The following is a 23,146-nucleotide window of genomic DNA, read 5'->3' as shown; positions in this document are numbered from 1 at the left end:
TGTTTGAAAGCAGTGTATTTTGTATTTGTTTTGCTATTTACTCTGAACCTTTGAGGATGTGTTTTGTGTAATTTTTTGTTTTATTTCATACAAAATTACAGTGATGTTAAGTTACTGTTACAAAATAGACAAAAATGTTCAGTTTCAGTTTCTACTGAATTTTAACATTTATTTGTTGCAGTAGTATGCTCGTAATTAAGTATTTCTCAGTGTTTTTTATGTTGGCATGAATAATGTTAATACAGAAATTGCTTTAAATATTGTAATTTATTTTTTAGATATTAATTTTATTTATTTTGATTTATTTTATCCCTCCCTACACTAGTCTACAGCAACAGCTTTTTGAAACACATCTATATGAATTACCAGTTACATCTACATAAACTAGGTATGTTTGTGGCTTAATATTTAATAATAATTTTATACCAAATTTGACAACCTTTTTCTTTCAACTTTCAGTTTCATGGCCCCTTTAATATTTCCCAATCTATACATGGTTTAATAAGATCATAAGATCAAACCAAACCACTTTCTTTAGTCACCAAATGCAAGTTAGAATGACACAAACCCAAAACAAGGCCAAAGTGAGTAACATACAAAAACACTCATGCACAGGAAGTTCTTTCTATTGACTCATCCTCAGATTAAGTCATTTGTAGATATCAGACCTTTTGGCATTCAGAATCAAAAAAGAATTAGGCTAAAACAGAAGGAGTTTGACTACAATTTATTTTCTTTTTGATGTTCATGTAGATAGCTTTTCTGACATTGACACTTCTTATGACTACTATGGCAGGATAGAAGCATTACAGCACATGTTAGTGTGAGGTATTACAGGCTGATGATAAGTTTACTGAAGCGGAATATTATATACCAGACTGAAGTTCATCTCAATGACAGGCAAAAAAGAATTCAGACAGAGCTTTTCATGGTAAGCAGCAGCAGTCGAACACAAAACAACAATTTTATCAAACAAATCACTTCTTTAACACTTGTTACACAAACATTATCATCACATGAACAGAACACATGAACACAGACAAACAACTGTTAGCTAGGGGCCTTCCTCACGTGACCCTAACATACTGAACTGTATGAACGAAAAAGCATAACGTGTCCGTTAAGTAAAATGCGTGTATTGCTTGGCTTCTTTCTTCATTTTCGCTGGCCGGATGAGGTACAATAGGGCACAGGAGCGTAATAGCAAAATGCAGCAGCTTGCTTGTCAGTGAGCAGCAATATACATAAGATATAAATTAAAGGAAGACTTCATGAGTATTGGTCAGATGTGTAACATGGCTTTGGTACTATTCTAACACAAGATCAAGAGCATAAAAAAAGGAAGTAGTTGCTTAAAGCAAGATTCAGAACCGTAATTGCTTAGTTATGTCTCCATGTAATGCACGTCCTAACAAGGCACAAATAATGCATAAGGCTTTTGCATAGAGAAAAAGAGACAATCTTTTTAAAGCTGCCCAACAACTGCTCTGTTAATTTGTTAACTTGCTTAAACTTTGGACTGCAAAGATTTATACAGAAAACCCTCTCAAAGAGATTAAAATATTTACTGAAGCTGTGCCTACAAATACCAATAATTTATGCACTGTAAGTCAGACAAGTAAAGCGTTAGAGAAATCTCTATAGTTTGATGAAACATATGGTGAGCACATTTTTATAAACGAGCCCCTGTAGCTTCCAGTAAACATTAGAGATTACAGTGTTGCATCTATCAGTTCTATGTAACTGCTGGTGTCAATTTTAATCTAAAAAAACTAGGGTTTTCCTCATGGAAGGCCACTTCATAATTCCAGCTCCACTGATCAGTGCAGCGTGGTCTGATACAACTCATCAAAACACCTTTATAAAATAAGTTAATAGGCACATATCAGTTAACATAATGCACAAATATCATGCATATGCTGCCACAGTATGCTTCCTCCTTAAACAAAACATTTTGACATAATGCATAGGCACAGTATAAAATCCATTACTTAAACAATATTACCAGTATTAAAAATAAACAATCTGTACAAAAGTCCTGTCAGTATTTTTTTTGCGTTTTTCTGTATTTTTTTCCATCATATAACAAAGCAAAACAATACAAAAATAAATATTCTATATACAATCAAACAAGGCATTCCGGAGTTAACGTCACTGCAAAACAAGAAGCAGAGACAACACAGCACGTTATTTCATGCATGGAGGTGAAGAAGTATTTCATTTATATTTTGTATTCTAGACAAACAAATACGTGTCACGACAACTATGTTTTTATATACAACAATATATTGCCCCTAAAAATAATTGCAATAAACAAAATTATTGGCATTTTAAGAATATTTAATGCTAGTGATATAATGGTACTTTTAATAACATAATAATGCAGTTACATCCTTTTAAAGGAGAATGACCTGTATGTATGAAGACATCATAACTAATGCACTGATCATTGTGTTTTTTATTTTTTATAAAAAAATAAAAAAGAAATTCCCATTTTTCCCCAATTTAGCTAGGCTAATTGTCTCACCCATTCAGCTGCTAGTCAGCTGTATATCTCCATTACTGGTGATGCCACAACTCGAGGAGGGTGAAGACTAGCACATGCCTCCTCTGATACATGTGAAGTCAGACACCGCCTCTTTTCGAACTGCTGCTGATGCAGCATTGCTGAGTAGCATCACAGCACACTCAGAGGAAAGCGCAGCGATTCAGTTCTGATACATCAGCTCACAGGAGTTTTGCGCTGGTGCCCTATGGAGTGATGTGGGCTCCGGCAGCTGATGGCAAGCTGCATGATTGGGATTCAAATCGGCAATCTCCCGATCACAGTGGCAGTGCTTTAGACCACTTACATACTGCTGAAGTTCATTTGTACGTTAACAAACATACAAAGAAATACAATGGTCGATGTAAAGGTTTGCTTGTTATGTCCAATAGTTTTACGATACACGATTTACAATTTAATGCATTAAAACAACATATATTAAAAATAATGTCAGTTAAACTATAAAAAAGCTAATACAATCTAATGGGTAATCCTGTACCAAGTGTAAGTTTCATTTAGTATGCTATAATGATAAATTCAGTTTTAATATCTAATCTATTTTAGAAAAGACACCTTCATTTCTAGTGTGATATTTCATTATGACATTGGAGGATTAGTACATGATTCACACTAACTCCAAGCAAAAACACTGCAAAAAACAAGGTAGGACAATAAAATGCACCTACTTTATTCCAACACCCTGGTACTGGTAGACCATCATCACCCTGAGAAAGAGAGAGGCAAGCGTGAGATAAATGATACTCATTCAAAATCTATGTACGTAAAAAAATGACAAAAGCATAGATCAGCACACAAGCAGAAACAAATCACATTTATACAGGTGCACTGTACAAGTACCAACATTTTACCTTAACATTTTTATTATTAAAATCAGTGCTTGAAGTGGAGCAAAAAAAAAATGCTGGTATCCATCCTCCTTACTGTTAGAAACTTCAGTTTCCCTCATTTTTTATCCCAGTTTGTCTAACAGCATGAAGATACATTACAGAGAAATATATTTGTCATTTGCCACTGTCTGTTTCTCTGCAGAGTTGACTTTCTTTCATTTGGCTTGGCTATGTGAAGGCAGAACTTAAACAGATTAATTTCATCCTGTTACATTTCATACATAATTTAATGTACTGGTAGCTTGTAAGTCTCATTACACAGGAAAAAGTTCCAGTACCCCAAAGAGTAAAATGTAAACATTCATAGAATGCATACTAGTGCTGGGTGGTATACCAGTTTAATTTTAAACAATAATAATAATAATATTAATAATAAAAATACAGTGATATACCGTAAAACTGTCAAAATCTTGAAAAATACTGTGATAGCAGAGCATACAGGCCCACTTCAAGCACTTATTTCAATATGCTAACAGCATAAAACATACAGATGTGCACATACATTTAAAATTCCTGCATTTTCTTGCATCTTTAAAGAATAAAGCAACTCCACTTCAAGGATGCCAGGCCGAACTGCTCTTGTTTGATGACCCATGTGGATGTGCAGTGGCTAAGTAGGTTAGTTTATGTATGAAGATGTGTGTTTGTATAGAATATGGGGTATAAGAATGCTCATTAAGAATGAATTATTTGTTATTAGCTACACAAACTGGGTATCCATACATTGATGTAAGAATCAAAGATGTGTAAGAAAGATTTTTTTATTTTAAATTATGTTGCATGCATATTAAGATTGAGGTTAAACAACTGTTGCAATTAACTTCTAACTAATTGATTATTGCAGCATTAACTCATTTATTAAAGTATTAATATAGGATTTTTTACTGCAAAAAGATTTTAAATTTGTTTTCATATCAAGGAAATTCAGTGGTTAGTGGTTTTAGTGCAAAAAGATCCAATATCAGCATCAGCACATTAAAGTGTTAGTAGTGTGTGACCTGAGTGTAAGAGTGTAGTGTGAGGTGTTTTGTAAGCCGGTGAACGTGCTTTAGAAGGCAGGTACACGTAGAGAGCGAGCACCATACCACAGGGCACGGGGCATCCAGCCCGTCCAGGCCTGGCAGACCTGGTTCACCTTTCTCCCCTTTAAAGCCTCGGAAACCCTGTTCACAAAATCAGTCACGTAAACATCTTCCTGTACCACAGCGCCCCACGCAGGGCGCTGCTGAAGGCATGGCCACTCCACCCAGAGCAGCCTGGAGCGAGGCCAGTCTGGAGCATGCAGACTGGGCCTGACACTGACAAGTAGGGGCCATGCTTCCAAGCCAAGAACCATTTATGCGCCTTGATTAAGAACTAATGGAGATGAAGTTCACTAGATACAGGAATTTGCTAAATGAATACATTTAAATTGAATGGTTTCTGTTTAGTGGACTTAGCAGGACCCCCTTTCCTGTCAGTGCTAATCCTGAAAATAAAATAAAAAACCCATAGAAAGTTCTGGACCTTAAGCCTCTTAAAACTCACAGACTTGGTCCAGAACCTCTTGGATGATTGTTATTTTATCACACCGAGACATAAGGTGATATCTGTGACTGCTGGGGAAGCTTGTTCTTCATCCCAACAACCACCGTCACCTTTAGCCTTAATGTTCCACATTGAACAAAGGACATACCAATGGACAGGGGGCATCTAATCCAGGGGCTCCTTGGTCTCCCTTATCCCCTTTGGCCCCCCTGTTGCCTCTCTTGCCCCTTTCCCCCTGCAAACGACAGTGCATTAAAAAAAACAGACTTTAGTCCTCCCATTAAACTAAAGCAGTAAAGATAGTAAATATAAGTTCATTAGAACTTATCAAACAGTAATTTAAGACATGTTTATATGTTATATAGGTTTATTTATATATATAAAAAGAGTTGATGTACTTTTGTACTGACCTATAATAAAGCATTATGATAGAGGGATTGAGGTGTGAGTGGAGGGGTTAGGGAAGAGGGGTTTCAGCCAAAGCTGTTGGTGTGCAAACTCTGTACATTTAATCATCATTAAATATTTAATTATATTACATTTTACATGTAAGTATCCCAAACATTAGTCCTGGGAACTGTTACATTGTTGTATACACAATTTTTACCCATTGCGTAGTAAATTGTAATGTTAAATTGTAATAATTGTATTAATAATTTTTTTAACAAACATGATGAATTTGTAGCTTAATAGCACATACAGTATTTCCCAAGACTGTCAAATAGGCCAGGAGATTTAAATATGGTCAAACTAACTCTTATTGTGTAAACTGTAAAAAGATTTTTAAAAAATGCAGATTAATGCTTAGATAAGCATAAACATAATGTGGACCATCTACTACGCAGTATTTAACAGAATTACAGAGTTACAGAGAAGATTTAAAGGGTGATTTAAAGGGTGAACTGCTCTTCACATGAGAGTGTAGAGAGAATGTAGTACTATTAAGCAATACAAGCTCTAGGTTCAAAAACTTAACCAAGAATAAAATATTTAAAAAGTTTATTTGCAAAAGTAGTTAAATTGTATTCTTTAAACCTCCCTTCTTCTGTTTTTGCAAATTAACTCCTAATTTATAATAGCGTTAAGACACTGTGGTTCTTTGATGAGTCAGTAAGCCTCACAGTGAAGAACGCTAAGCTGCAGTTTCCTTCTTTAGATCGTAACAGGCTACAGGATGAATGACAATTATGTCTTAAATCTTAAAATGTAGAAAATCTATGAAAGTCAAAAGCAAGAGATCATTAGGTAATTTGAACTAAGGAACAACAAAGCACAAAATACAGTAAGATAATAGAGAAAAAATAATCTAATAGTTCTAAAAGACAAATATATTTTTTTTCCAAGTTTTACTTGAGGTCTATGTGTAGAATATATTTCTCTGTCTGCACACCAAAAAGTCTAAGGCTTTGGGAATTTGGGATGATTCTGTCTCTAGACCAGACTGCACAGCTGAATACAGCCATTATCCATTAAATGTTTCTTCCATGCATAATATTATGCATTCATATTAGATTGTCCTGTCTCTTTTAAAACATTTTTAGGTTATATTGTCACAAATATTTTTTTTTATTTTACTGTTAGGAATTATTTAAGGAAATTAAATCTAGTCCTGGATTCAAAGAATAGAAAGCTTTCTTTACATAATTGGGTATAATTCTTGTCCTAGATACCGTTTGTTTTTTTAATGCTGTGTATCTTTGTGCAATATCCTGTTAACTCATTTTATTTATTTGTGTATCAATTTTATTTAGTTGGAAAGCCAAAATGCAAACCTCTTTTTTCATGTTTTAGCAGGCTCTGAACAGGGTAATATCTTAATTTGGTTTTATAGCTTTGTAACGATAGAAAAACAGTGAGAGCTGTGCACACTAGAGACAGAAAGGATCAAAGGCTAGTTGTCAGGGTGGTAAGTGGAGGAGGAGAGGAGGAAGAGGAGGAATGAGGAGGAGTATTAACCCAGGCTACAACATTAGAGGAGCAGGAGGAGGCCAGGGAGGGAGAGAGGGACAGAGAGGACGACCCGGCCCGACAAAAAGAGCCAGGGGCTACAGGCCAAGGTGCAGGGGAGGAAAAGGGGAGAGGAAGACCTGTGGAAAAAAGAGAGGAAGACAAAAGGAGGAAAACAGTAAAAACAGCACCGTGTCCGACAAGCCCACCTCAGCACCTTCTACTAAACCACCTGTCACTAAATGGATATAGATCTGCCATTTATATCAATGGAATTTAATATAGAGTATCTTGATATGTGATCCAAAATCTAAAGGCAATCAGTGATGGTTTCTGGTTCTGCCAGTAGAGGGTGCTGAGAGGAACACTGACATGTCCTGACTTTCAAGGTGGAAGTTATTCAAGCAATAACTCAGGAAATTAGTGTTAATAGGAAGAAAACAGATATTCTGGAAGGATGAAGAGATGTAACAGATGCACAGCATTTTAACATATACTAAATGTATATATTGAATATGGTATTAAATAGAAATATATGTTGATGAATAAAAAGACATTTAAAAAACTAAAGAAAATTTAAATAGAATAAATATTATTACTAACACAACATTTATATCTGTTATTTTAAATGGCCCTTAGTTAAATATATAGTAGATTTGTGAGCATTACTACCACAAGCACAAAGTCACTGAACCTAGCATGGTCCTGCTCATTTTACCAGCAACTGCATTATGAAAAAAAGAATAAAATGAATAAAACTAAGTGCAAAAAAATCACTATTTCTAAAATGTCTTACTATGACATTAACCTGTGAATTTGACTCATTGGATGGTAGCAGAACCATGCTGGTTTTAAACTTCACCCAAACCACACTTAAGACAATAGAAGACCATTTACTTTTACTTCAGATAGCAGTCAAACACAATCAGATCTTACCCGATTTCCTTTTAGTCCTGGTGGTCCTACTAAACCCTGTTAAAGTAAAAAAATGTGTGTTTATATGTGTAAATCAATCATTATATCTTTATATTATTTATCCATATATTTGACATGACTTTTAAACATATTTAAAAGTACTGTTCTTTATATTGAGTCAGTACTGAAAAAGGTTAATGATGAATGGACCAAAAGAAATGGATCAGAAAAGATTTGGAGTAAAATATTATTAAATTAACTTCCGCTTAAAGCTAAGCAGCGTTTTTCTCCCCTTGTAAAATTGCATTTACAGTGTAGTTTCATAAGTATGAACTTATAAGGTGTACAAACAGAATGCACTCTTGGCCAAGTTTAAAAAAAAAAACAATCAATTACTAAGTTACAAAGTTAGTGTCATAAAATTAATACTGTATTCTTCGCACTATAAGGCGCACTTAATAATGCACACTTAATATCCTTTAATTTTCCCAAAAATCATCAGTGTGCCTTATAATCCAGCATGTCTCATGTATGAATTTTACCAGACAGATCGTAAGGAGCAATAAAGCCACTGAAGTAAGTTACAGCATTTTTCAGGACTTTCATTTTAGTTCTCCAGCACAGAGACTCGAGACTGGAGCAGTATTAGCATTAGCCGCTAACTGCGCTAAGCGCTCGCTTTTTCCCGTTTTTCTGTTGAGTCTAAACTTTTTCATAAGACTCTAAATAATACATTGACTGCTATTGTGTTGATCGCTTACAAAAACACTTAAAGTCAGGATGGCTGCTGATATATACTAAATATACTTACAGGGATGCCTTGAGGCCCAATTGGTCCTGCTACTCCCATGTCTCCTTTCTCTCCCTATAAGCATAAGATTAGATAAACATTTGCATCATTATAAGAGCCAGACTTTGGTTATATGTTTTTGTTGATATGTATTGATGGACTATGTGCACAGAAACAAACAACCTTTTCTGAGGTATCTGATAATGAAAGATGTTATGTTTTTTGCTTTCAGTAATATTGGTAATGCAGAGTGGTTGAACATATTGGTTCAGAAATTACATTCTAACATTATGACTTTGATGGAGGTCAAGAAAATGATGTTCTTACCATTTCTCCTTTTGGTCCTGCTGGTCCAGGTATGCCAGCCGGTCCTATTAGACCCTTTAAACATATAGACAGCAGTTAAATTTAGTCTGCTTTAAACAGAATCCAGGGCACGGGGTGTCGGGGTCATCAAGGGAGAGAAAGGGTTAAGGCCCAGTAGATCAACAAGCTTTTTAGAGCTGTAGAGGTTTTTAGAGTTAACTAAAGAAACAAGGTCTACTAATTCAGATACCTAATATCCATTAATGTCCAATATTCGACCAAGATTGTAAAGATTATTGATCTACTGGGTGATGAACAGACACATGAGAAGATAATGACGAGTCCATCTTCAGCCGTGATTCCTTGACTTTGCACAGGATTCAACAGAGGAGCAGTTAGACTTTATAATTATTTTTTTTTTTATTATTTTTTTTTTTGCTTTTCTTGCAGTCTTCTCATCCAGGATATGCCATTCTGTAACAATACTACATGCAGCCGCATCCCAGCATGCTCTCCTGGTATGACATCACAAGGTCAAAGCTTTTCTGTTTAAAAGAATACAGCTCTCATGGCGACGTGGTTATTTCAGAGGCCAGGCTTGTTTAAAGACTGAGTATGGTGGGCTGGAAAGGCATGGAAGTTCACAGAGGAGACTATTCATCTTTAAATTGGAACTGTCAGTGTGTTTTGTTTATCAGAATTTACCCAAACTCCCAATCAGTTAGCTACATGCTGACAGCTTGAGAAACAAACTGAGTAGCCTGTTTTAGAGACATTAGGAACATTAGGAGGCCACAGCTAAACAGGCTTATGTACAACGTCATTGTGAAATTATCCTCATGCAAGTCCAGCCCTCACGAAGAGTCTAAACAAAGGCCCTGACCAGCGGACAACATGAAACACAAGAAAGACAAAGACAGGCAGAGACGAGGACAGCCAAGCAGACGTACGGACACAAATGCAGACAGACAGACAGGCAGTGGCAGGCAGACAATGGAGGCAGCAGGAGAAGATGGGGAAAGGAGAGAGACAGGTAGAGAACAGAGAGAAAAAAGAGAGAAGGGGTGAGGGGAACGGGTCTTGCGCCACTCACCACTGGACCAGGCTTGCCGTCTAAACCATGAGCCCCCTGGACAGTGTGTAAACAGTTAGAGAGCAGAGAGGAGAGATGGAGATGGTGGGGGAGGAGTGTGGGGAGGAGACGAGGGGGTGAGTGAAGCAGTGACTTTTGTGACATATAAAACAAAACTAGTTTTGATGGAAGGGTAGTGACAGTCTAGATGATGATGATGATGATGATGTGAGAAATAGACAGTAACTCCTTTTAACCAGACATGGAACAACATCACAATGGCACATCTTAATTTCCTTTCCAGTACAAGTACTGGCTAATACTGGAAAAAAAATACGAGACCACTTAAAAATGATGAGTTTCTTTGATTTTACCCATTTAAAAACCTCTGGAATATAATCAAGAGGAAGATGGATGATCACAAGCCATCAAACCAAGCTGAACTGCTTAAATGTTTGCACCAGGAGTGGCACAAAGTTATCCAAAAGCAGTGTGTAAGACTGGTGGAGGAGAACATGCCAAGGTGCATGAAAACTGTGATTTAAAACCAGGGTTATTCCACCAAATATTGATTTCTGAACTCTTAAATCTTTATAAATATGAACTTGTTTTATTTGCATTATTTGAGGTCTAAAAGTTCTGCATCTTTTTTTTGTTATTTCAGCCATTTCTCATGTTCTGCAAATAAATGCTCTAAATGACAATTTGGAGAGATATGTTCATTTTACTCAAACATATAATTAACAAACTATAAATAGCAAAATCAGATAAACTGATTGGTCTCTTTATTTTTTCCAGAGATGTATACGTCTTACTATATTTTCGGAAATTAGCTTTTTTAAGACTCAATTTTACACTGCAATGGCTGATAAGACATACATATTGTATGTATAGGCTGCAGCGTAGATTGGACACAGACGCATAAATTGGCCTCAAGAAGCAGTGTTTCATTTAATTCACCATTAAATAAATAAAGCAATTTTTAATGTGAAATCATATGAAATACATAGCCTATTTTAACCTCAAAGCTGCCAGTTTTGTGATGTGAAAATTTTACATGCAAAAGGAGTTACTGTGCCATTGATGGTGTGACTAAAACAAATATACCAATGACTTGAACACCAAAAAAACCCACCAAAAGTTAGGAAAAAAAGAACCCTTTAGATCAACACTGAAGCAAATAACAATAACATAATAGAGTAATACTGAATAATACTGTTTCAAAATGAGACACTTTTTACCCTGTGGTTCAATATTCTTGACCTAGCATTATACCCATATACATTCATGCCAAATGTCATGGGACAGAAACTACTATATTATTGACCTGTCTTGTGGAATATTCATGTGTGATCTCCTGCATTGAATGTGGATGTGATTTCTGCCAGAGTCAATTGTGTTGTTGCACAGACAGTTCTAACCAGAAGCTGCCGTTTACCATCTTTATCACCCACTGCTCTGTCTACTGTGGGCAGAAATGCCTTCTATGACATATTCCTGGTTTACACATGACACTGTAACTACTTTAACTAATTTTACTGGCATCCACTGTCAGGCCTCGCTCCAACAATAATTCAAATCGCCTTGCCATGAGCATGATGGCCAATGTTCAACCTCACTCAAATGTTAACACTACACACAAGTTATACAAGTGGGGTTATTTACAGGCCATCTGATGTAACACTTTATGAGCAATTCACATATTGCTATCCCATGACTTGGTATGTCAGTGTATACAGATACAATATAAAGGAAAGACTGTGATGTTTTATTTAACCTTTGCTAAAAAGTCTATAAAGGCAGTTTAAACATTCACACATTAAAAGTGTTTATCCATTAAAATGAACAAAACCTTAAATATCTAAAATAACCTAAATATCTCTTACTATTTTATATAATAGATTCATTTTTTTTTTTACATATTTGTAAAGTGTAGGTACTTACATAGGTAGTAAAACAATAAAATGTAATGCCTGAAGGCAACAGTGATGTAAGCCATTCAAGCAATGACCCACAAACAATACACTGTCCAGATTGTTGGACAGTTATTTTAAAAAACAAAACATCAAGAAATGTAATATTTAATCCACCTTACAGGCAAATCTGTTAACTAGCTAGTTACGGAAACTCCCAACTGTCAAATACTTTAATTGTGTTGTCAATTAAAATGTAAATAAATGTGTAATTTACTATCTGGCCTATATTTAATACTTATAAGCTGTAAATCTAAAATTCTTAGACAATGTCCAGCAGTCTCTCTGTTTCAGTAGGTGTGTTTAACAGTGTTTGTACGGTCATAAAAAACCTGGAAAACTTATGGAATATTAAAAATAGCAATTTCCAGGCCAAGATTTGGAAAACTAAAATTATCGTGAAAGTTTTGGAAAAGTCATGGAAGTTTGGTCTACAAATATTTGTGTTTCAGTTTATCGATGGAGAAAATGTATTTTGAGCTAACAAATTCATCAGCACTGAGTTAATTCAGTAATTTAGCCATACACAATGGAGCTCTCAGGATCTGACACTCATTATTGAAGATTGCGTGTCAAAATTGTATCTAATTTATTTTAGGCCTACTATAATCAATTGTAATTATAGTATTTAGTGTCCATGTCTGCACTGAAGTTTTAAAAATCAAATGTGCTTTGAAGGCATGGAAAATTCATGAAATTATCATGCCAATTTATTGTTTAAAATGTGTATGAACCCTGGTTTAAATATTGGAGCTCCAAGACCAGAAGTAGAACCCTGGTCTGGTTACTTGTTAGTGTAAACGGTTATAGCTGAACAGTTTGCCCCTGAAAAGCTGACTACAATTGCACAGGAAACACAGAGACACTCACTGATTCATGCAAATTGACACCACTGCAACCAATAAGCCATTAGCCAGTGATGCCCAGTGTAAATGGCAGAGAACCCAGTAGTACATTAGTCAGCTCAAAGTGTTTTTATGGACACAACTTTACCTCAAAGCATTTAGATAAGAGGACAAGTTCATTTCAGTTGGCATATATGACATATTGGAATGTTATGGAACATGTCATTAGTCAATATGCCTACCTACAACATTGTATTGTTGTATATGACTATATTAATATTTACTTAACCTGTTATCTGAGTGTTATATTAGAAGTTTGTACTTACAGGGAGTCCCAGATGGCCCCTGTCTCCCTTTTCTCCTTTTTGTCCAGACGCCCCTTTCTCTCCTCTAACACCAACTCCTGCATCCCCCTGACAAACACAAGCAGACGATTACTTCAGTCAACGAGGTTCATTACCACAAAGAAAGTACTTGAATGTGCTATTGATTGATACTGCAGTACAGAAATGTCCTCACCTTTGGCCCTGACAATCCTGGAGGTCCCTGAAAAGTCATTGAGAATGTGTATTTGAGTCATGTCTTTAATTATGGGGTATCAAAAATGTAAATGCAATCATAAGTCTTCAGGAATGCTGTAAATCTTCTCTATAGCTGCACTATAGAGATTCTTCTCGCATTGGGACATGAATAAATCTCACTGATAGTCTATCTGTCTTAATGACAGTCCCACTACACTGGGGGTGCCAGAAAAGAGGCAGGCCAAAACCATCACATAACTGAGCTCAGCAGGTGTTTTAAGATCTTTTCCATGTATGCAGCTCACTTTCTCGGGCTTGGGTTACACTGATGCATTGCTAAAGTGTTTTTGGGCTTTGTTACATTATTGAACTGAAAGATCAGATTGCAGTGATTTAATATGAATGCATTTTGATATTTTATATTGGATTGGGAACTTACAGAATAATACTATGCAATACTATCCACTAATGCAATTTAGATATGTATACATATACAGCATTGTGCAAATGTTTTAGGAACCTGTGAAAATTTTAGGTAAGGAAAAAGCTTCTTATCTGTGAAGTAAGTGTTTATTAGCTCAGTAAAACACTAACATTACAATAAATTCAAACAGCAATTTTATAAAAAGCAGTGATTTTACATCTCCTTATCTCTTCTCATCTGAGTTTAATAGAGTTCTTTCCTGTTCTCATCATCATATCAACACCTGGTTTGGTAAATTGGTAAATTTGGTAAATCAGGTGAGCTGCTGACGGAACTGAACATGTACACATGCTGGCTGAGAGCATCCAGAAGAAATCTGCAACTAAACTTTGTTCTTCAGCTTGGCTCACAGGATATAATATACTTAGTTAAAAATGAGAATTTCTTGTTACGTTTTACTGTATGTTTATTTGCATCTGTTTAAATCATATGTGGTGTTTTTTTTTTTTTTTACAAACAGTCATAATGCTGAGATAAATGGATTAGTGTAATTTGCTTAGGTGCCTAAAACTTTTGCACAGTACTGTTTATTTATTGACCAAGGAATTGTTACAAAAAGTCGTACTTAGAAGGAAGTGTCAGATTGTAATGCCATTCAGAGGGAAGATAAAAGGTTGCCAGAAACAATAAATGATTAAATATGTGTAGTTGCTGATAGTTATTGAGCTACACATGCATAATGTGTAATGCATTTGTAACATGTGTAACTCAACATGCTAGACAATCTTGGCATTGAGTTGTAGAGGTTCCTAATGGTGTCCTGCAATAATCTCTAGTAGATACGTAATGGAAAATGAGAACAGTGGAAAATAAAAACAGCAAAATAGTAGTACCCTGATGTGATAATTAGATAATTAGTTAATGTGTTAATCAGGGTAATTCTCAGTGTATGATGTCGGTTACAATATTAAAAAATGTTGCCAATATTATTGCGTACAATACAATATGACACACCCCTAATGACTAGTGTGTTTTGGATGTCTAGTTTACAGTTTGGGTTGGTTTTTCAAAAAATAATATTAGTCAAATAAGTTATAACATCCTTACCATTGGCCCAACTGGCCCTGCAGGGCCGGGAGGTCCCGGAGGTCCATAGACCTAAAAAAAAAAAAAATAGAGGAAAAGTAGTGTTATTAGTCAATATTTATCAATATATCTCAATCTTTGACTCTCACTATAAATGATAAACATACTGCTACATTTTGCCAGTTTAAATAGGAATATTCTTTTTGAATCAGAACTACTTATCGTCTTTTTTTTTTTACTAATTTACTAATACATAAAATAGTGAATTAAATATTTACCAGGTCTGCTTTCTCTCCTTTCTCTCCAGGTTCACCTTTCTGACCCTGAAGAACCAAGTAAAAAACATATTCAACCATTTCACTGATAGTCTTCATGATATAATTGGAAGAGCATCACAATACACTGCACACTGGTGTCCTCTGATGCCTCAACAATGTCATCTTGAGGGGCACCATTGCGTACCATTGAGCCTGGTAATCCAATGGGGCCAGGAGGCCCTGCAACCCCTTTTTCGCCAGTAGGGCCATCTAAACCCTACAGAATACAAGAAATTAATGATTGAATTCATAAAACTTTGTATAAACTTAATTTGCTTTTTTTTGATGAACGCAATGCTGCCCACACAACAATATTTCTAGCACTATTTCTTAACCCTAGCATCAAAACCAAGACTTAATGTATTTAAAAGTAGTAAATCAATGTTTAAAAACGTACAGCTGATCCAGAGGGACCCATGTCTCCTTTGTCTCCTTTAGGCCCAGGGAAGCCCATGACTCCGCCTTCTCCTCGTGGGCCCTCAGGTCCTGCGGGGCCGATGGGTCCTGGCTCTCCTGTTTTTCCCCGAGGACCCTGAAACAATAAATAAACTAATATTAGTCGTCTGCTTTGAAAAACCACAATACATGGACACAATATGGACAAAAGTATTGTAACACCTGCTCATTTGTCGCTTATTATGCAATCAATCGGATTTAAAAAGAGTTTATCCTGTCACAAGAGCATTAATGTGGTCTAGAAGTACTGGATGAAGCAACATCATTCCAGAATACACTGTTCCTCTGCATCACAGCTCTAAGTTGGGGGATTTATACCCCTTTGTTTCTATTCCTTGTCATGTTCTATAGCCAATATTTTTGTACAGGGACTAGACAAGTTGTGTGTGTGCATTTGCATATTTTTGTCAGCAATGGGCAAATCAATAAAGTTCAGTTGATTTTAGAAGTAGCATTAAGCATGAATACTGCTGTATTTTTTGCACTATAGGGCACACTTAAAAGCCTTTAATTTCTTTTCCAAAAATCAACAGTGTGCCTTTTAATCCGGTGCGTCTTGTGTATGAATTTTACCAGTCAGGTTGTAAGGAGCAGAAAAGCCATTTCGCTTTAGTACAGTGCTATTCAGGAGTTTCAGTTTAGTTCTCCAGCACCAGGGCTGAAGTATCATTAGCATTAGCCGCTAACCACTACTCCCCTGTTCAGAGGGGAGTATTTTCTGCCTGTAGCCTGCTGCTAACCTTGGCTAGCACTGCTGAAGTGCTCGCTATTTCCCCATGCAGAGGGGAGTATTATCAGCCTGTAGCCTGCTCCTAACCCCCGCTAACACTGCTGGTACGGTTAGCTGCTAACGCTAATTCGCCAGCCTTAGTGCTGCAGAAATTCGGAAATCTAAGCTTACTGTAAATAAACAAAAGTGCTTTACTCACCAAAAAAACTGTTTTTTAGGAGAGAAATCTGTGTAGATTAACACCCAGCGCTCGTTTGACTTTAAAAGAAAGTATTTTTTTACTACATTTTATTTACTTAGCTTTGCCTAGTTAGCTACCCACTCATCAACACCCAGCGGTGAGACCTACTTAATTAGAAGTTCCTTATAGTGTCTTTAAAAATGCGCCTTATAATCCGGTGCGCCTTATATATGAAAATAGACCAGAAAATAGACACTAATCGATAGTGCACCTTATAATTTGGTGAGCCTTATAGTGCTAAAAATATGATAATGCAGTCTTTAGCAGAGGTGCCCAAAAAACACTTGGACACACACTCGCATGAACCAACAGACCTAAAACAGAACTACAGTCTATAAAGTACAATAAGGAAGCTCAGTTTGTACCTTTTCTCCATCAAGACCAGGAGGTCCAGGAAGCCCAACTTCACCCTAAGCACAAAGAGAGACAGTTAGAATATATGTGAAAAAAATATGTAAAATCTCACTGAATGTCACTGAATCTGCCGTTACATACATGACTACTGCAATAATAATAATAATATATACTGTAACTGTTAAAACAGAGTAGCAGTCAAACACACCTTCACCATTCAAAGTTTTTATTTTTTTTATTATTTTAATGTTTTATTTTCCAAAATACCAAACCAAAATACTCTGTGAAGCTTTTAGTTGGGCTCTTATCTGGGTTGCTGATCAACTTATTGAACTTATCCTGTGCAACAGAGGTGACTCTTGCTGTTCCTTTTCTGGTGCAGTTCTGATGAGAGCCAGTTTCATCATAAAGATTTTGATGGTCTTTGCGACTGCACTTGAGGATACTTTTTAAGTTTTCGAAATTTTTTGACTGACCTTTATTTTTTTTTTTATTTTTTTTTAAATATTTTTTTTCTGTTCTTAGTTGAGTAGTTCTTACCATAATATGGATTAGAAAATTACTCAAATAGGGCTGTTCACTGTATACCACCAACTATACCTCTTCACAACTGATGATCTCAAACACATTTAGAGGGCAAACAATTCAAGTTATTAACATTTTTATAAGGCACAGCTGTTAACTGAAAGCCATTCCAGGTGACTGAAGCTTTCATCTAAGCAAGCGGAGCTAAAATATAAAACATTTTTTGACAGGTACTGTTATATCAGGCATTTCTATTGGTTTGTTCATCATGAAAGTTTGACATGATATTAAGGACCACTATTATATATATGTTATGTACCTCAAATGATATACATAACTACAAGTCTTCAAAAATGAAGGTACATGATTCTTCTTTGACTGTAAAGATATATGAATATATACATATTTATTCTTTACCTTGGTGCCAGGCAATCCAGGAGGGCCAGGTAAACCAGGTGGGCCCTAGAGTCACATCATCATCATTTTAAGTATTAGCTTAATTAATATAATATGTAGATATGTGGAATTACTGTTTTAGTATACTGACTACTTACCATTAAAGGCACATTACGAATGTCCTGAAAAATAATCATGAAAAAAAACAAACATTTTATTTGGTGTCTCTATATCTAAATAAGCAAATAACTGTATAATGTAACTGAACAATATAAATGTTTAAAGATGCAAGATGGAGCGGTAAATTACATTCTCATTGATTAAAGCTTTTCCTGGTTCTCCTGTCGGACCTGGAGGACCCTGATGAGTAGAAAAAAAGAGAATATATATAATACACACAGTATATTAATACATCACATACTGAACAAATAAAACAAATACAACTCAATAAAAGGATTGAGTTTGAACTCACTCTTGGTCCAGATGGGCCTTCAGGTCCTGCTTCACCCTGCAGACAGAAGAAGAAGCAAGAATGTTACATGTTACCATATCTGTATAAAAGGGAATAAGAGAATGAGACCTTCTTGTATAACACAACATTAATCAATAGCAGTGATAAACAAGCGCTGCTAACCTTAATGCCTTGATCACCTTTGTCACCCTGTTAAAAAAACAATTATGCTGCTGGTCAACACAATGATTATGGGTCATAATAACTGGTCATAAGTAGTAATGAGTGAGAGAGTGATGGTAATTGTAGTAATAGTGGAACCCATTCTTCAGTCATGGTTCTACATTACCTTGGGTCCAGGAAATCCTGGTGTTCCCGGTTCTCCTTTTATGGCAACTCCTGAAGAGCTCGGCTCCCCCTTTTCACCCTGCAACGTAAACCAGCTCAGTGTCAAAAAAGCATTTCTCAAAAGCAGTTCTAGCATCCTGTATTAATTGCAATATACAAGCAATATACAGCAATATGCACAGTTTTTAGTTATTCATCTTCAAAGTGAAAAGAGGTAAACAAATCCTCTGCAGAAAACACAGGTCTAGACATTTTATTGCACAAATATTTGTTTATTTGCTTAACACATTTATGCTCATGACTTTTATAACACCCTAAGGATTACTATTTTGTCACTACATGAAAAGCAATGGGACTTGGCTGAAAAGCAACTTGGGATTGGCTGAGTTAGGAACTATTGGAGCTTCTGTGAAGTTTCAGAGATTAATGCAACATTTTTGGGAGAAAAAAAAAGACAAAAAAAAGGCATAGACAAACGTTGTGGAATAATTAATAGTCTAAGGCTACGTTCACATTACCAGGCTGAAGAGACTCAAATATGATTTTGTGCTCAATGTGGTTTAGATCTGATTTTTTCATGGCTGTGTGAATGCGCCAAATCCGATTTTTTCCCAATCAGATTAGAGTCACTTTTATATGTGGTCCTAAATCAGATACATATCTGATCCACAAACATGCGACATATATGTGAAAGGTCAAATCAGAATTCATGCTCCTTTTTGCTTGTACCCATCTGTTTGAGCAGCTCTGCAGCTATAGCTGTAAAAACAGCAAAAGCAAACCGCCTGGCCTTTTTCACCTCCTCGACCTGAGCATGTACTTCACACCAGCTGTTTGCTGTTTTTCTCCACTCCAGCAAAAGATGCTCCACATATGAGCATATGCTAACACAACTATTTCACCTTTATAAAGGTAAGAGTCGTCTCTCAAATATGAGTTTTTTTGTTGTTGGTGAAGAAGGCGACATTTATACATGTATTAATGTGCGCATGTGAGCCGCTTTAGAGACAGATTCGTTCACATTACACACAAATACAGGTCCCTTACATTTGTAAATGTGAACCGTCTATTCTGAAATCGGATTTGAGCAATGTAGCTTGTAATGTGAACGTAGCCTACTATGGCAGAAAATGCCATATTTAAGCTTTTTTCTGTGGATGATAAAATATGCTAAAATATTTCACTTACAAACTAAAAAGGGGAAAAGGTAAAACATGGCATAAAAGACTGTGACATATTTGAAAACCTGTTTTTTCTAAGATATTTTGGTAAATGTGCAAAATGAGTTTCTTTCTCTTTCAAAATGCATTTTATTTCTGTAGAGGGGGTGCAGATATATTTTCACTTACAAAATAAAAACAAAAACAAGAAAAAACCCCAACCTAATGTGATTGAGGTGTTCAATTTATGCTTGTTTATATTGTGGCGGCTCTGGGTTGTGTGTGTGGCTGCCTGCAGGCATGTTTTCTGTTCTGTTTCTGTGTGCCAGGATGACAGGGGTGGGGCATCTCCCTTGGGAGGGGTTATGCAGAGAGGGTGGGCACCACTCTGGATCTGCCATCTGGGAAACAGACAGCTGGGTTGGTGGCCTTTGGGCTGTTTGAGCTCTGTGGGGTTATGGTTTTAGCTCTCCTAGTCTTGTTCAAGACTGTAAGTGAGTGGCAAGCCGGTTCAATAAAGGAGCTGTTGAGCATTCAGCATGAGTCTCACGGGTCTTCCTTCCTCTTCCACGCCACATTTGGTGTCAGAAGTGACCCTGCTGGAAGATATTGAGCTGCTGGCAGGGGAAATCAAACGGCTGAGGAGGAAGACAGCGGACCAACGGACTAGAGGCAAGGCTCTCCAGCGGAGTGGACTCGGACCTGACGGCGCCAGCTCCGCCTTACCCCCTACGACGGCAGCGCTGACTGGACAGCCTTCGAAGCTCAGCTTGAGATCGTGGCGGGCGGTGCGGGCTGGACGGACGCCGAGACGGCAGCCAACCTCTGCCTGGTGCTGCGGGGCGACGCGCTGAGGGTACTGATCGAGCTCCCCGCCGAGTGCCGCTGCGAGCTGCCTGAACTGACGCGGGCGCTGAGAACATGTTTCAGCCGCCAAACGTCGGAGGCGGCCGCCAAAATGCTAGTGGTGGACAGACAACGACAGCAGGGAGAGACACTGGGCGTGCTGGCATCGGAGATGGCCCTGCTAACCCGCCAAGCTTACCCAACGTTTCCGCGAGCTGCCCAGAGGAGGCTCGCGTTGGATCACTTTCTGCGCGCCCTCGAGCCGAGCAAGCTGCGCAAACACGTGAGGCTGGCCGACCCGCAAACCCTGGAGTCCGCGGTGGAGGTGGCGGAGCGGTCCGAACTCATCCTCTCAAGCCATCCTGGACCGTGGGGGGCGTCGCCGGTTGCCCGTGATTCGCAGAGGTGGGGTCGGAGCCGGTCTGATGCCCAACTGGAGTGCTGGCGCTGCGGGGGGCGTGGCCACAAGCGAGCGCACCGCAGCCGGCCGGGAAATGGAGCCGGGACCACCCAGTGAGGGTTACGGTCGCCCCAGGAACGCTATGCTTACCCTCGGGATCTGATTCCGGAACTGCCGGACTCAGCGGCTATTTCCTGAAATGCACATTGAATGGAGTGACGGTGAACGCGCTGGTGGACACGGGCTCGTCAGTCTCACTGATACGGCCCGAGCTAGCGACGGAGGTAGCGGCCGAGTTTGTGACTGACAACAGCCAGCGCATCGCTCTCTCTTCAGTCACCGGGGATCCTATAGGTCTCCTAGGATTAACGGAGTTGACGATTGATGTCGGCAAGGGGCCCTTTCAACAACAGTTCTGGGTAGGACGCATCAACGACCCGTGCATTCTGGGCAAGGACCTGCTCTCACGCGTCGGAGCTATCATTGACTGTGCACGGGGCTCGGTGCTGGTCACTGGACTCCCCGTAGAGATACGCGACGAGTTAGGGGTAAGTGAACTGGTGGGAGGGAATGTGTGTGATTCGGTGCGTGATACGGTAGAGGATCCGCTGGATGCGGGGTTGAGTGTAGATCCGATGCTCAGATCAGATGCTGGAGCGCAGTTGTGTGGGTTTATCTGGTCCCCAACAACTCCGTTTGCGCGAACTGATCGGCCGTTTTCGCACGAGTTTCGCTGTGTCTGAGCACGAGTGTACTAAAACTAGCCTTGCAGTTCATTCGATAAACACGGGTGACGCCCAGCCCATCAGGCTGAGGCCGCACCGTCTGGCGTTAGCAAAGCGCGTAGCGGCGGAGCAGTTAGTCCGCGAGATGGCGAGTACGGGCATTATTGAGCCTTCGAGCAGCCCGTGGTCGGCCCCGGTGGTCCTTGCGAAAAAGAAGGATGGAAATTGGCGCTTTTGCGTGGATTATCGGCGACTTAACGCTGTCAAGAAACTTGACTCCTACCCGCTCCCCAGGATCGACGATACGCTGGACCAGCTGTCTGGCTCAGCCTGGTTCAGCTCATTAGACCTGAGGAGCGGATATTGGCAGGTGCCCCTCGCGGCGGGGGATAGGGAGAAAACCGCTTTCTCGCTCGGCTCAGCCCTATGGCATTTCACGGTGCTTCCGTTCGGATTGTGTAACTCACCGGCTACTTTTGAGCGTCTTATGGAGCGTGTTTTATGCGGGGTTCCGAAGTCGTGCTGCATCGTTTATTTGGATGATGTCTTGGCGCACGGAACCGACTTCGACTCCGCACTGTCTCACCTTGAAATGGTGCTCGGCGCGATTCAGGCGGCTAACCTGAAGCTCAATCCGGCAAAGTGTACTGATTGCGACTGATTGTAAAAAAAAAATAAATAAAAAAAAATGTTTTGTTGTACACGGGGTTTGTGTTGGGTTGGTGGGGTCGCCGGGACGGCTGACCCTTGGGAGGGGGGCTATGTGGCGGCTCTGGGTTGTGTGTGTGGCTGCCTGCAGGCATGTTTCTGTTCTCCTGTGTGCGAGGATGACAGGGGTGGGGCATCTCCCTTGGGAGGGGTTATGCAGAGAGGGTGGGCACCACTCTGGATCTGCCATCTGGGAGACACACAGCTGGGTTGGTGGCCTTTGGGCTGTTTGAGCTCTGTGGGTGGATGGTTTTAGCTCTCCTAGTCTTGTTAAAGACTGTAAGTGAGTGGCAAGCTGGTTCAATAAAGGAGCTGTTGAGCATTCAGCATGAGTCTCAGGGGTCTTCCTTCCTCTTCCACGCCACAATATTATTGCTTTGTTAATGTCCTTGGTAACACACTGAACACACTAAAATGATTTTTGTTAAGTCAGTGCACTGTACAGAATTAGCATTCATAAACATCAATCTAAAAACAAAGAACTTAACTTAAGTGTAATAGCTACATACAACTAACACAATGGAAGATGTTATAAAAAAAATCAAAGAAAACAAAGGTATTCACTGCACAAAATCAGGCCATTGTACCACACTGTCATGCACAGACATGTGGGAATGACATAAACCCATG

The 23,146-nt window shown here is 38.5% G+C and overlaps 1 protein-coding gene across 1 annotated transcript in view; it reads right to left on the bottom strand.

The window, feature by feature from the left end:
• Window positions 1–712: 712 nt before the first annotated feature.
• The window catches only part of col13a1 (collagen, type XIII, alpha 1), a 66,852-nt gene continuing 44,418 nt past the window's right edge, over window positions 713–23,146 (bottom strand). The window contains exons 22-41 of the mRNA XM_049481168.1: window positions 18,679–18,756; window positions 18,513–18,539; window positions 18,351–18,386; window positions 18,188–18,238; window positions 18,037–18,060; window positions 17,900–17,944; window positions 16,969–17,013; window positions 15,574–15,708; window positions 15,322–15,393; window positions 15,138–15,182; window positions 14,881–14,931; window positions 13,348–13,374; window positions 13,155–13,241; window positions 10,032–10,067; window positions 8,960–9,013; window positions 8,654–8,707; window positions 7,864–7,899; window positions 5,129–5,215; window positions 3,232–3,270; window positions 713–2,154 (exon numbers count right to left, since the gene is read on the bottom strand). Coding sequence (XP_049337125.1) covers window positions 2,152–2,154; window positions 3,232–3,270; window positions 5,129–5,215; window positions 7,864–7,899; window positions 8,654–8,707; window positions 8,960–9,013; window positions 10,032–10,067; window positions 13,155–13,241; window positions 13,348–13,374; window positions 14,881–14,931; window positions 15,138–15,182; window positions 15,322–15,393; window positions 15,574–15,708; window positions 16,969–17,013; window positions 17,900–17,944; window positions 18,037–18,060; window positions 18,188–18,238; window positions 18,351–18,386; window positions 18,513–18,539; window positions 18,679–18,756 — 1,032 coding nt within the window. The 3' untranslated portion in view covers window positions 713–2,151. The remainder of the gene's footprint in view (window positions 2,155–3,231; window positions 3,271–5,128; window positions 5,216–7,863; window positions 7,900–8,653; window positions 8,708–8,959; window positions 9,014–10,031; window positions 10,068–13,154; window positions 13,242–13,347; window positions 13,375–14,880; window positions 14,932–15,137; window positions 15,183–15,321; window positions 15,394–15,573; window positions 15,709–16,968; window positions 17,014–17,899; window positions 17,945–18,036; window positions 18,061–18,187; window positions 18,239–18,350; window positions 18,387–18,512; window positions 18,540–18,678; window positions 18,757–23,146) is intronic.

The sequence above is a fragment of the Astyanax mexicanus genome, chromosome 7 (genome assembly GCF_023375975.1).
Source record: "Astyanax mexicanus isolate ESR-SI-001 chromosome 7, AstMex3_surface, whole genome shotgun sequence".
NCBI classification, from domain to species: domain Eukaryota; kingdom Metazoa; phylum Chordata; class Actinopteri; order Characiformes; family Acestrorhamphidae; genus Astyanax; species Astyanax mexicanus.
The sequence above is the reverse complement of the archived record's forward strand: the minus strand, read 5'-3'. Positions and strand labels throughout refer to the sequence as shown.